This window comes from Rhea pennata, chromosome Z, assembly GCF_028389875.1.
Source record: "Rhea pennata isolate bPtePen1 chromosome Z, bPtePen1.pri, whole genome shotgun sequence".
Classification (NCBI taxonomy): Eukaryota; Metazoa; Chordata; class Aves; order Rheiformes; family Rheidae; genus Rhea; species Rhea pennata.
Window position 1 is genome coordinate 54,051,711 of NC_084702.1, and position 15,591 is coordinate 54,067,301.

The following is a 15,591-nucleotide window of genomic DNA, read 5'->3' on the forward strand; positions in this document are numbered from 1 at the left end:
AAAATTTAGACTTTTTTCTCCATTTCTCACTACAGTTTTTAAATTTTGATATATTTTCATCTGAGACTTTACATTACTAAGAGCGTTCAGGAAGATACATCAATTTCACAATACACATTTTCCCTTAAGAAATAAAAACAGAGATACATTATATGATACATTGTAGCATTTTTCTTAACAAAACAACTCAAAAATATACTTACATGTGCAAAATTTCTTTCATTTTTAACACGCTATAATTTATTCACAAGTTTCAAAAAGGTAACTAGAATTTTAGTACCTTCTCCTAAATTTAAATCAAATTAATACAAGATTTTTGTAAAGGTTCAGTTACATTTAGTTTTAGTTTGCAAAATATTTAAGCTATTTAAAAGGTACAAAGTGAGCATACAAACTGTACTGAAAGAGACTCTCTAAGCAATGGATTCTGTCTCACCTAATATAATTAGAATTTTCTTAGAAGAACTTGCAATTTAAGAGAATATGCCGTTCAGCAAAATAGAACCGACTTTTTAAATGAGTTTTATTACAGATCTGTAAAATATCCCTTGGTAATTCCATTGAGTTGGACTGACTGACTGACTTATGCACTGAAAGCTCATATGTATTCAGTGCTAGCTCATGCAGATACAGATGCCAATGTCCTGTTCCTAACCCCCAGAATATTAGAATTCCAGAGTTCTACCAAAAAAAAAAAAAAAAATCTAGTTAGTAAGAAGTTTGGCGGAATTTTATTTTTTGCTACTCATGTAGCAATGAGAGAATATAGCAGTCAATTACTGTGCATCATCTCACTTCTGTTTATAGGAGGATACAAAAAATCTCAGGTTAAAAGCAAAATTCTATAATATTGAAATTTCACAAAAGTTACCAAAAGATTATTTATTGGGTTAAAATTTCCTATTTTCATTTTGTAAATAAAGTCATAATGTAAAATCTGTACCTTGAGCAGATGCAGTTTTCCTCCTGAACTCCTTGTACAAATTAAGAAGTGTTTTGTAAATAAGAAGCATTGCCTTTCTCCTTCTTTTTTCAAAGATAATGATCCCAGGCGAACCTTACTAAGTTTTCCCCTCTCAACTGAAGGAACTTGAATAAGGGAACCTGATAATAATAAAGGTGAAAAATATGCTGTAACTATGAAAAATATACAGTAGGCAGTTCTTAAAGTGTTAATGTATTGCCTATTATGGCTTTAATTCATGCCATTTTTCATTCTAGTAAGTGCGAATATATATCAGCATCTTTTTTAAGCATAAGTCCTTCATTTTGTTTGCACTAGTTTGTTTTTTCTTTACGTCAAGTTCAGGACAACAAATTTATACTCTTAATGGAACTAAAAAATCTGACTTTACAACAACAGATTAGACTCAGGCATGGACAATTCAGATAAACCACCCGTGCAAATGTCAAGGCTAGATCTTGGGCAAATTCATACACAGTTTAAGCACACTATGAGCACATTGGTCAGAAAATGAAACAAAGCAGTAAACTCCACTTGCACCACTTCAGACAACTACTAGACTTGAAAACAGTAGAAGATGTTCAAGCCAAAGAGACAGAGGATGAAAAGAACAGGTTCTGCAGGAAAAGAGTTTGTGTATGTTGGTCTGGGCATTAAGAGCGATGGTAAGGAAGCAGATTTCTTCCTCTTCTTAGCTTGAATGATTTTCAGTGCTCTACAGCTCACAAAAACGTGTTACCAGCAGAACATCTCTGAACTAAATTGAATCTGGTTATGTAAGCCTGAATTTGTCCTCCGCAGAATTCCAGACCAGGGGAAGCTTTGCTGTTTTATACCTCAAAACCAATCTCTGACCAACTTTTGCAGACTGATACTGCCATGAATAACACTTCTAATTTTGGATCCAGACTCACATTTAGTATTGAACTACGATTCTTCTATATATCAAAGGGAAAGATCTGACGACAGAACTTGCTGTTACCAGGAAGTACAGCCAGGACCTCCTAATCTCATTCCCATACATCTATCTTTTCTCTCTCCCTTACATTGACTTCTATCTGTCTCCAATATTAGCTAGTTAATAGAGCTAAACCAGCAGGAAACAAATGCTGCAGAAAAGTAGCTGGCTGAACTCCCTGATACGGCTCAGTGCATGGTCATACAAGCACCAGTGCCAGTGCAAAGTAATGGCAATGCAGAACAAGTGGGAGGCTACGGGAATCGGCCTGCTGCCTTTGGAGACAGCAAGATACTGGATTGTCAGTTACATCAAAGCTGAAGCCAGCAGCAGTATCTCGAAACAGTGCAAACCTGAAAGAATTTTGAATGTAGTTAATTATTAGCTTAGCAACTCTCATCCTATACTGTCAAAAAATTCTTAGTTCAAAGTTCACACACGCAATCTTAAACTAAGAAGTACAAAGAAATTTAAGATACAGAGAAAGCAACCGTTTATCTACATAATATTTTTTCTCCATACTTACCTCCCTTGAATAGCCACATAAAATTACATGCATAAAACTTACATTGGCAGGCATAGCAAAATATACACTGGTAAAAAAGAATTACAACAGTGTAGTGCTCTTTAGCAGCCTATTTACATTCAAACTTAATGTCTATGACATAATTTGCATCTGCAACAGAATAGCAGAGAATAGAATAGTTCTACTGCAGAAATTTGCAAAGGTATGGAACATTCTTTAGACCCATTTAAATTCTGACCAGAAAAAAAATAGTTATTGGTTGATGTACATTTCCCCTGGACAAAACAGTCTACTTGCCTCAATTGTAAAAGACCACAGAAAAACACCCCCACATGCTGAAACTGACTTCTCTACATGACACTGATAGCTCACAGTGCAAGGCCAAGCAGTATGTTAAAAAAAATCTTGAGCAACTTCCCATCCCAGAATTCTTAGCATCATCTTATCTTCTGAAATTCCTCTACACAAATAAGGTAATAGGACTCTAATTTTACTTCCAGTTTCTATGTGCATCTTTAAGCAAATATATGTATAAATATGGTATGCATACATATATATCTTTGGAACTTACCATTTTTGATTTTCATTAGGATGCTTTCAGGAATACCATACTGTGTTCTACCAAAATGCTACGCTTGTAGGAAGCTGAAATATTATTCTTTAATATGGCAAACCAAAAGAAACTATATGTTTTTAATTGCAGAAAAAGAAAAGAGATAGTGTGATATCTCTTTGATATTGAACAACTTACTATTTACAAAGAGAATCAGATCTATTCTATATGCTTCATGGCTGACACCTAGCAAGGAGGTTGTCCTGTCAAGTTTTTGTGATTAATGAAACTGAGCAATTGCCTGAAATAAATTCTACTACACACTTCCTCTTAAGGGAAAAAATGGGTATGACTGGCCAATTTACAGTTGTAATAAGCAAGTGAGGCTAATTTTAGAATGTTCTTTAATAGTATGGTTTGTAAAGTCAATGTAATCTCAGGAATTTTGATCCAGCTACAAACCTAAGTGCTTACAGTACTTCAGTACTGACAGAAGAATCAATCCATTAGCCTTTGTTCAAATGTAAGAAATACAAAGGGTTGTATTTTAAAAATATATTTTCAAGCCTACATGTAAATGCTTGATTTATAAATTTGGCTTTCTCCATTCTGCATGATTTTTAATTTTACTGTGATGGTGGCTGAACACTGGAAGAAGCTGCGCACAGAGACTGTGCAGTCTTTATTCTTGTAGATACTCAAAACACAACTAGACCCATCACTGAGCAACCTGCTCCAGTTGATCCTGATTTGGGGGCGGGGGGAGCGTGTCAGACTACATGATTTCCACAAGTCCCTTCCAACCTCAAATATTCCGTGATTTTGCAATTGTGACATAATTGCCAGTAGAGGTAAATTTAGAGCAATTGATTGTTGGACTTCAGGCAGAGTGTCTAGAAGTCCTTGAAAGATTCATGAAAGTTGTTGGAAGTTTTCCACATACTACTCTACACTGGATTGCAGATTGCATAGACCCACTATATTCTAACCTTTAGACTATTGAAGGCAATGTTCCTTAACTGTTTGTCCTGACTTACACTGCACTTGACAATGAAGTCTGTATCAAAATAAAAGGTAGAGAAAATGAAATCCCAGCAAATCTGAAGAGGATCTGAAGGGTTACATATGTAACCCTTGACAGAACAAAGCCTGAACAAAGGTAAGTGGACTTCTCTCATTTTATGTGTCATAAAGAAGTTTCCTGTACCAATCTACATTGATCAACATGAAGAATTAAAATTCATATAACTAAAATCAGAGCAGAGGAACATCACTCTTAAAGTAAGTGATCCTACAGACAGGTAGGAGGAGAAGGGGTTACAGAAAAGCAAAATGGGCTTGGTATTATTTTATCAGCTCAGTTCAGATTTCTTCAATTCAGATTTTCACATACAACGGATGTTCCAAGAGATAAACTGTGATAAAAGTTTCCACAATATAAAGCCTTCTCCAGTGTCCTTTGATAGTATGTGCTTCTCCAGAAGTAAATCTGAATTTCATTTATTTAAACTGTGCATTTGACTTGTATCTAACTGAAATACCTCAACAGCAAGTCTTATTAAGACTGCTTTCCAAGGGAAAACTAGTAGTTTTACTGATGAACCTCTAGGTATGCAGACAAATTATACTAGCCTGTTTCAAGAAGAAAATAAAACAGCAAATATATAAATCTCAAATGTTATATTGAAAAAAAAAATGTCTACAGTATAGTTAAATTGCATGGTACAAATCAGTTGAGGAGAACTACAGTCCACTCATTTTTTGGCCGTGAATGCAACACAATAACCTGCACAACAGCTTCATAGATTTCTTGAAGCCACTTTCATATCTTTTCACATACCTCAGCTACAACAAACAATTTAACAAAGAATCAAGTAATTTAAAAGTGACTTGCACAACAATCTTGAAAGTTATTATGGAATGCTTCATAGCTTTTCTGGCCACATAACTACAGAAACATCACAGAACAGATTTCAAAATTTATACAAAACCTAATAAATGATCCACTTTGCATGTGGCTGTATTCAAATAACATATGTTCTGCTGACGTTATCATATTTAGTCTACAAAAAGCCTCATGAATGGATGCACCTAAATTAAATTCCCAATCTTCTCTAAATACATCTAACACTTTCCAGCTACAAAGAAGCTTATACCCAAACGCCAAAACCCTACACTACGTATGTGTAGGCACTGCATACAAATACACTAGCTTGTTACAAAAGATTCAGAAGTAAATTCTGACATAAATGCAGGAAAAGTAAGTTTCTGTTACAAAGTTTTCACTTTTGCTGTTTTACCATTAACGTAAGTTCGTTTTACCACTAGATAAGTATTGTAATCTGATACTACATTTACTCAGTAAAAGGCAGCATTCATTTTAAATGGAAAGTCATTTTATCATAATTTTGTGGAATTTAACAACAAATTCCATCTCTGCTATACATAAACTTCAGTAGAAAAATGTTTCCAAAAACTTTTTGCAGGAGTACTTTTTCTATCTATCCTAACTTCTGCCGAAGCCAAAAAACACATCTCCCAAGAGAAATAGTGAATATGAACATGCCAACACCTTCAATTGTAGCATTTTGAGACTTCTCCAAAGCACAGAGAAAAATGGGAACAACTGACATCTGTTTTCTTTCTTTGCAATCACTATCACTTAACAAAGCTTCAACCTTCTCCTAAGCCCAAATGTTGGCATGAACTGGAATTCCAATGTTAACAGAGCAGGCAGTCCTGTTCTCGACAGAACTGTAGGTAATTTCTGTTCTGTTGAAGACGACAGTCCAGTTAATATATATATTACTGTCCCATGGGTGCTTTATTATTATTGTGCTGCTTTTTCTCATGACCCCTGAAAAAAACAGTACAGAAGTGGGGCTCAACTGTAGCCCAAAACTAATTGCCATCAGGGGTATTTTGTGACTTATGCTACGTGGATAAGGAGTCTTAAGATGTTAGCTGTGCCCAGTAGTATAATCTTCCTAATGATGCCAACATGAACCCTACTGTTTTTAATATAATTTTCCATTATTATTTAGATAGCTTTTAAGAATGTCTTACCTTGACGTATAAAAGTTTGGCTGGTATCTAGTAATATATCACAGCCTTCTACTATCATTCTTTCTATAGCTAGATTCTTCCGGATGTTTTCTGTGTCACTCACTTCATCATGCATCACCCTGTCAGACACAATACAAAACGGACTTTAAATTTCCTGAAATGTATCTTGCATTTGTTTGTGCCTCTGGTTCATTTCCACTCATACTCTGTAGATATAGGTAGGTAATGTCCTTTAGCGCCTGCTACAAAACAGATGTATTGCAGCAAATGATTGTTTTAGAGCAAGTTTCTGGTCAACAAAAAGCAATCAAAGTAGTTCTCGACAAAACCAAAAAGTTTTACAAGCCTTCCCCCCCACCTTTCAAACCATTCTTGCAATCTTAACTACTTAATTTCCACCAGTGGAACCAATTTTGTCAGACTTGGTTTTATACTGTTCCTGGACAAATCCAATAGATGCCACCAAACTGAAAGTTCTTTGCAGCTGCTAGAACAGTCCTTCTTGACCATTAACCAGATTAATTTACCACAAAACTGTAAGTGCTGCCTTGCTTTTTGTTCCATTACATTTTAGAGTCTCTGCCCTTGATTTAAGTTCCCACTCTGTTCTGCTTCAGTTTACATCTGAATCTATCATTCTCTTCCTCATCTCTTCCTATATAAAAGTCAACAGCCTCAACAGCTCATCTCTGACTTTCTTCCACTTCTTTTCATAGGCATGCTCCCCTTACACAGGGAAATACAGGACTTTTTTTAGGATGAACTCAACAGAGGGGTTTACGTGGTGTCGTGATCTATATTTTCCTGAACTGGGGCCTGACTGCAGTATCCTCTTCCCTTAGGACTGTATTATAGGAATGAAAATGAAACATGAAATTTTTATTCTCATGATCTGTACCTCCTGTGTTGTGAGTAGAGGAGAATCAGTCAATCTCAGCTTGTAATTCTGGATGTTCAGTGACAGACTGGTTGGATCAGCAATGAACTCTGACTGATGAGATGAAGCAGAGCCAAAGCTGCTTGATCTGCTTATGCACATAACCTAGCCAAAGGAAATTGTGTGTTTTGCCTGAATGGAAAGGAGACTTCTTCTCTACTTCAAATGGCCTCAGAACAGGAAAGAATTTCCCAGACACTGCAGGAATCAAAAAGAGACACATCTCTAAGAGATACCACCTGCCCAACTCTTTGAGAAGCTAGACCTTGAAGACATGGCACATCATGACCTGCATATGACTCAGAAAGCTGCCTATGGAAGAGATACAGCAGGACAAAAAAGGGAAAAATAATAAGCTCCAGATCAATGGGTAGTGCCCATACCTATCTCAGCTGAGCAACAAAAGAAAACTTAGCAGTCAAGAACATCCAATTAACAAAAGCTATAAAGCAATCAGTCACTCTCTTACAACAATTTATTTTACAAGTACTTCTTTGGTGAAGTATCAAAACTTCAGAAATTCAAAACAAATGCCATAATTTTACAGTTCATGCAGCATTTCTTTCTTCACAGCAGAAAGCTGTGTTTTGTGGAGAAAACAAAACAAATTTATTCCCAGGCTGACATAGGGAAACTGTGAGAAGGGTCTGGAAGTTAATGAAAGAGATTCATTTTGCAGATTTCTACAGGTAGGATCAACTTCGAAAATATATACAAATAATGTACTGTCTGGTGTTACTTTAGCTCATATGTATTTACCATTACTTAAAGTATATCTGAAAAATCAATTATTTCATAAATGCATGTGATCTACTTCACAGATTGACAAGTACTGTTCAAGACCCTGACTGCTTCCTGTTGTGATAGGGTATCAGAAGGAGACCTTTTTTCTTTTTTTAAACTGTGGGAAAAAATATTTCTCTATTTAAAGAAAATTACTTTGTTCATACCCAGGGGCAGGTGGTTTCTATAGCAACTCTTTTTCCCTGCCCAAAATACAGGAAGACATCTGTAAATTTATTTCAGGAGGAAAAAAAAGCACCAAAATGTTAGTTTTTTTCTCATTCTTTTATTTTCTTTGTTTCAGTTTGGTTTTGTTCTTCTTTTTAAAGAAAGAAGGGGGGGGGAATAAACCAAAACAATGGATCCTTTCATTTCAGATCTTGTGATACAAGATTATCATAGATAAGGGAGAAAAATCATACCTTGAAAGTTCTTCTAGTTTAGATTTAGCAAATTCAAGGCTTTTTCGCTCAACATGTTCATGCGGAGTGTGAGCCAGAAGTTCATGAAGTGTTATAATATATCTAGGGATCTTAAAACAAATAAGAGACAATATCAGCAAATTATTAAGTAATAATTGCAAGATCTCTCATTTTCTTTTATCCTGATCAAAAAAGATTCACAGAGTCTTTTTTAAATGGATAACAACAGTTAAATTGATAAATATATTCTAGATATTACTGTCAAAAATATTGGAGTTTTCTGTGATACAGATTGCATATTCATGTTTTCAGTTTGAGGAAACAGGTTCAATTGTCACATTTTACAAAAAAGATCAGGTCAGAGGCAGTCACAGTTATGCTGTTAACTTTCACTGTTTCATGCCGCTATCTAAGCGCCAGTAGAGAAATCTTCAAGACTTTCTTGGAGATCAACACATACTTTCCCTCAGTTTTAACAGGAGACTAGATTTCCTGTGACTTTGAAAATGCCAGATGATCTGTTTGTATATAGATAAAACTCACTTTGTACTTCTGAACACTTGATTACTGGACACTTGATTATTAATTGCCAAGTAGCAGCATAAGGACCCTGCTCCATTTATTACCACTCAAAGCAATCTCACAGCTACTGAACAGAATCACATGATACTGCAGTATTCCATAATATATAACAACTTATCTATACAGAGTGAAAACTATTTCGGAAATAGAGATGTGCCTTCTTATTATGCTGAAATCAAAAATCACCAACAAAGAAGAATTTTACCATATCTAAACAGGACTTTCCCTCTATCTTCTAAAGATTACGTGATCTTGTTTCAGCTCAACCAGAACATCCAAAAGCTTTACAAAACACAAGGTCAAATCTGAACAAATGTACTGCTACAGATGGTAATGGTTGCTCAGGTTAATATGGCTAACTAGCACGAACAGAAGTGTCCACAAGCTCTTTTTATTGGCTATACATTGTTTGGCATTAAGTGAACAAGCTGAGGAGGTTCATCACTATCCTGATGAGCAAATTACTATACCAAATGTAAAAGCCACAAAACCATCAGACCACTGTTCCACAGACCTGTTAAAACAGCTGAAAATAATTAATCCAATTAGACCAAGAGAAAACACCAAAAGGATAATAAAGTTCTAAACATGTCTTTCAATAAAATTTTTATTTCTAAATCCCTCAAACCAAGACACTGGAGAATAGGGCAGAGGAAGGTTCCAAAGTGTATTCCCAGCAAAATGTATGTGGCTGCTCTAACTTGCTACATCAGATACATTATTCCCCTGGATTGCTTCATATTCCTGGAGCAGATCAGAAGTAGAGAATTTGTTTTTCAGCTTCTCTCTCTCTTTTTTTTTTTTTTTTTTTTTCCTTTTGGCGTAACTCCTCATACCACATTCCCCTTGAACATATGCACAGTTCTGAATAGAGCTGAATCATTGTAGTTGGAGAATAGGACTCTACAGACAAAAAGTTTAAGGATAATAATGAAATAAATGAAAAACTAAGTTAATCCCCCTGAGAGTTCTTTTAATTAAGCAAGCAGCATCTCCAATCCATCATAATTTCAGTAACACAAAATAATTCAACTGAACATTAAAAATAAATAGTCACAAAAAAAAGTTACAGAGACTACCTGAAACATGGGGTAAGTAAGGAAAGTTTCCAGCATTCGCCCCTCACAGGCTGGGTTGGCTTCATATTGCTTCAAGAGTTTGTCAAAATCTCTGTTTTGCTTACAGTTTGCCAGCACTTGCAGACTATACTGATGATTCCGAACAAATTCTTGATATATGTTCAGCATTGGCAGCAGAATGTCAAATAAGTCAGCTAGAAAAAGTCAAGAAATGCTTTTTTTTGTTTTTTTGGTTTTTTTTTACAGCTACTCATCTCTTTAGATTTCTCGTTAAAAAAACTACTATGTTCTATAGAAGTAAATTATTATAATCTGTTCTCTTTCCATTATACTGAGATTTTAGAAACATTAAACTTGGTTCTTTTACCCGACAAAACACCATTATTCTGATTAGGCAGTAGTCAGAAGTAAAAGCTTAGGACAGAAGTAAACCCAAAGGCACTTTCATATATGGATTTAAAGAGAGCCATATTACTGCCAACATGGAATGCCCATGATACAACATGACATGGTGTTAGTTCTGGGAATTAATTTCATTCAAAAAGAACAATGCCTTTAAAAACTAAAAATCATTTTAATTGCAAAAATAAATACGAAAATAGTACCACTAGGGAAGTTACAGTAACTTACCTAATATTAAGGTAGGCCAATTAGCTATTCTTGCTTTTAAACCTTGGTGAAATATTTCATGAAGAAACATGATTGTTTCACTGAAAAGAAGTATTTAAACAAAAAGATAATTCAAATTTTATTTTCTAATTAATAATTCACTGAAAAACATTCCTTCTGGTTATTAGTATATTTTGCACTTCGTTAGAAAAAACAGAATATACTCATTATTATGGAAATCAATGCTTCTACTTGACTGTATTGTTTAAATTTTTAGCATAGCATCTTAGAAAATATATAGCACTTGGTATACAAAAATATTCTAACTATTCAATTCTTTTAAATAAAAGCATCTATTAAATAACATGTTCCACTGTTCACTAAATGTGTTCCAAAAATATCCTTGACAACACACTCAGTTGTTTAAGAGGATCAATAAGATTTGAACTAGCTTACAACTCTTCACAACATGAACCTTGATACTGTACTTTATCTCATAAAGTGAATAGAAACAGTATTTGAGACATCTAGTTGTAAGTGAAACCATCAAGTACAGCAATCTTAAATTAGTTATTATGAAAGGGAAACCTGATTGATAATTAAAGGAAGATTTTTTTTTTCCTAGAAGTTTCGGGCAGACATGGATGCAATTCCAATCCTACAGAGAATTCCAGAAGTCTGCTGACTCATTTTTATATACTCATTACAATAGGATTTGGGTGCATAATGCCAAAGAAAAAAAAAATCCTTATCTGTAAGATGAGAAAAGACAAGCAAGAGAGAGAGAAGAAGGTTCCTCAGGCAGATATAAGAAGAAAATTTGGCATATTCATCCACAGAGTCTTATCAAGATTAAGTGAGGCCATTAAGTCCAATTTTACTCTCTTAAGAAAAGAAGAAATAGAAAAGGTGACAGTAAATTTGAGAACTGCCTTATGATGCATGATTTGTCCTTTCCTTCCTATAGCAAAGGAAGAAATAAAATGTAAAGATACACAAATTGGCTTTGAACAGGATCACAGACTGCACCTTGCCTTTTACCCAAGGAAACATGGGTAAACTTACCTCAGTGACATCAGTTATGTCAGAACAAAAAAAAAAAAAAAAAAGCACGTCCCAAACTTTACTACTGTAAATTAAAGCAGAATGGGAAGAAGCAGGGGAAAAAAAGTAAAAAAAAAAAACCAGATACCTGTTAAGGAAAATGCTACTAACATCATCATGACGGATAGGTGGTTTCTTTGAACTTGCAGCCATTCTCAGGGGCCTCAGAAAACAGTTCACAAGAACATAAAGTTGATGCACATATTCAGATTCGGCCTCAACCATGTTAAAAACTATTTGGTTCCTTTTCCTCATACTTTCTGCATGCGGAGAACAAATATAATCTTGGACAATAGTCTTCCATTTTCTTCTACATAACCAGCCTCGCATAAAGCTCTGAACCTAAAATGGAGCAAGCAGAAATGAAGAATGAGGAAAAAAAATAAATAATTTATGACAAGCTTTTCATTGTGGAAATTATTTTTAAATGAAATGTATTTATTAAAAAAAAAGAAGCTTGTTGCTCAGCAAAAGATTATTGCTCCATAATTATTGCCTGCATTTTTTTTTTCAGATTTCTGTTTGTTAACAGAAGCTTCGCAGGCATTTGCTAATATTTGCTGCCAGAAAAGAGGATGGAAAGATACACATATCGAGGTCCCTCTCACTTCAAGCTCAAATGTTTTATCTTTGTATATATTCTCCCTGTCAGAACAACTGTTGCACACACAGTGCTGCTTTTTAACTCCTTTAACTTTCCATTAAACATTTCTCATCGTCTAAACCCTCTCCCCAATTTACTGTGCAAAGTTATCACGTATGACATCTCAAGGTTTTTTTTGATATTGGTATTAACATAATTCAAAAATAGCTGTTAAGCTCAGTTTGCTTTCTGTTCTTTATAGGTATTATTTAACATATTATTTAACATATTATTTAACAGTGTTAAAGCTACACTGCTTAACATCAAACACCTAGGCCAACAATATTATTTTTCAGAAAATACAGATTTTTACTCTTAAAAGGTGTCTCTATGCAATAGATAGATGTACTCAGGTTACATAGCCATTCAAGTTACTAGTGGATTAAAGATTACAGAAAGGGTCTACTTATGGTCACAGACAACTTGAGTATATCTTTGCCCTATTTCATGGTGTGTAAATCATTCATCGTGAAGGAGAATTGCAAAATCTCATTGGTAACCTATTATTTTAAATAAACAAATTTAAAAACGGGCCCAACTGGTCACAACTATCAAGATACAGAATGCAATAAATTATATAGAGAAGCAGAACTCTACTGATTTTTGAGAGATCACAGAATCAGTAAAGTTGGAAGGGACCTCTGGAGATCATCTAGTCCAACCTCCCAAAGATTTCCTGGTGCTGGTTTCACTGGGGCTTGAACCCAGGAACTTCAGCACGTAAAGAGATGTGATAACCACTACATTATCCGGAACTCTCCTTTTATTAAAAGGAGATGTTTCTATTACAATGTTCTGTTCATATGAAAAGGAAAATTCCCACAAGAGTATCAGCTCAGGAGTGACCCAAAGTCAGACAGTGCCACCCAGAAAAGGTGAGTGAAACTAAATTCATTTAACATAGAGGCTCTTATGTAATTGAAGAGCTCTAGTACTATGAGGATGGGACCACAGTTTTAAGCAAGAGTTCCATTTACGTCCGTTCATTAGGTTTTGTAGGGGCTAGCTATGGGCACAGTTCCAGAAGGTGGTTATCTCCAGTCCTAAGCAACATTACCAAAAGCTGCGTGTGTAAATACAGTACAGCTTACGTTACTTTTGCATTATTTCAAACATTGGTCATAGAATCCTAGAACAATCATCATCAGACAGACTAAGAGAAAACCTAGAATACTACTACTTTCTGCATTTTCAGTATTTGTATTCCAGTTGCAATGACAGCATATAAGTCATTCTCTTATATCTTCGTAAGTATTTTTATAAGAAAAGAGAATAAAGTCACTATGTGCTTGATTCCCATAGAAAATGGTCCATGGCTTAGTTTCAATGTTTCTAAGCAACTGAAGGCAATGTGCAAGCTTTGTTAAAAAACTGAATATATACATTGCAAGTAAAGATGAATATTTAAATACTAAATATACTAGAGGATAAATACGAAACATGCAAAGCTGATTCAATTTAAGCAGTTTAAACAGAAACAGGGCAAATGGAACCTTGATATTTGAGTGTACTTAATGAAATAAAAATTGAAGATAAAATTCAACAAACAAAAATATACTAGAACACTCTCTGTCCCAACTTTCTCCTTTCAGGCACAGGTTATAGCATGCTTACCTTTTTAATTTTTTTAATATCTGGATCCTCATCTTCCTGGTTGCCTTGATAAGGTCGCATTCTTTCTTTTGTTTTATTGAGAGCTATAATCTGAGAAAAACAATTCATTAAATGCTTTTTCAAGTACCTGAAGCAGTTACAAAACAAACAGAAAAATAATAATCTCCTCTTTGAAAGCTTTTCTTAAGAGTCTATTAAAGCTGCATGGAATGACAAGCACATATTTGGTCACAGAGGCATGAACATAGTTCTCTCCAAACCAACACAGATCTTAATACAGATGGAGGAAGAATAAGAGAGCTGATTCTCCTCTCAAAACCAAGTGTGCCTTTCAGATTCTAACAGGTCAAGACTGCAACAAAATATGTAACATTCAGTGAAATAGCCCACAATATAGTTATGACCAAAGACTCTGTGTCAAGGATCAAACAAATGCTTTAAACTGCATGTGAGAAGACAGGTAGGAAGTAATATAATCATCTGTATCCATACTGCAAAGCAATGGGTCATTTTAAATTCTCTGACTGTGATGTAATCCAATAAGCTGAGTAATTACCAATACTTTAAAAAAAAAAAAAAAACAAACAAAAAACACCTGGTCAAGTGTTCCTAGGAGTACTATTACAGCTTTTCTTATTAGGTTCTGTTATTTTCATGAATATTACAGCAATATAGACAATGATTGCAAGACAGAAAAACATTAGAATTCAACAGCCTGATGACTGTGCTACATACCTCAGATTTAAGTCTTTCAATTTCTGTGTCTTGATCTTCAAGTTGATGTCGAAGCTGATTGGCTGCAATCTTTTCAGTCTCCACAATCTGGACGAGATGAATGTACTTCTGCATTAACACCTCCCTTTCAATCAGAATATCTGAGTAACTGAAATGAAAAACATTTAAGCTCATAAAAATAGCAACTGTTGACTTGCATATCCTCCTATGAGATGCTGACAGAATAAACATTACACCAATGACAAGGAAAAGAAATTTTCAAAATTGTTTTCCTTAATATATGATGAATAGCTTTATCATAAATCATCCAAACCTATGAAGTGTCCAACATTCACTTTTTAGACACAAGAGTTGCCCCATCTCAAGAGTATTCATCTTTTATTTTATTTATTCTCAGGCTAAACCAAAACTTTATTCATTCCATTTATTTATTTAATTTTCATTAAGGGTTGCATTTTTTCCTCCTTTTTTTTTTTTTTTGAATCAACATCTGACTCTTAACCAGAACTATTTCTAACACACTCTAGCCATCAAATCTCCTCAGAGTAGAATCCCTATTCTAATCCTCAACACTATTACTTTGGTTTGCTATCACCTATTTTATTGTTTAGGCCAGATGAGATTACTCAAATAAATGTCATTTATTTGACATTTATTGTTATTCATACATATTTCCTTTACAAGGGATAGGATCTCTAGTCCAGTCAAATGTCACAACCAGAGCAGTGATCAGCATCATACTGGAAGTATGGTACTCATCTTCAGATAAAGGAGACTATTAATGTTTAGTTATCACATCTTTAAATTAGTTCTTCCTATGCAACATATTCATCAGACAGTTCTTTTGTGTGATTCAATCTCTTTCATATAGATAATTTAAATGTGCATAAAAAGCCTACGTACATGTAGAGTAACTGAGAATAAGCTAGTCACTTTTCTTCTCAAAACTGCTACTTGCTCAGGGAAAGGAAAATTACAGGACTTTGGAATAACTTTTCCCCAATTTGTCTCTGACT

The 15,591-nt window shown here is 34.6% G+C and overlaps 1 protein-coding gene across 5 annotated transcripts in view; it reads right to left on the bottom strand.

Moving 5' to 3' along the window:
- The window catches only part of RASGRF2 (Ras protein specific guanine nucleotide releasing factor 2), a 120,868-nt gene that overhangs the window by 60,884 nt on the left and 44,393 nt on the right, over positions 1-15,591 (bottom strand). For all 5 annotated transcript variants that reach the window (XM_062599690.1, XM_062599689.1, XM_062599688.1 and 2 more), the window contains exons 3-10: positions 14,576-14,723; positions 13,841-13,930; positions 11,672-11,925; positions 10,501-10,580; positions 9,871-10,064; positions 8,210-8,319; positions 6,068-6,186; positions 944-1,104 (exon numbers count right to left, since the gene is read on the bottom strand). In XM_062599690.1, the coding sequence (XP_062455674.1) occupies positions 944-1,104; positions 6,068-6,186; positions 8,210-8,319; positions 9,871-10,064; positions 10,501-10,580; positions 11,672-11,925; positions 13,841-13,930; positions 14,576-14,723 (1,156 nt within the window). The remainder of the gene's footprint in view (positions 1-943; positions 1,105-6,067; positions 6,187-8,209; positions 8,320-9,870; positions 10,065-10,500; positions 10,581-11,671; positions 11,926-13,840; positions 13,931-14,575; positions 14,724-15,591) is intronic.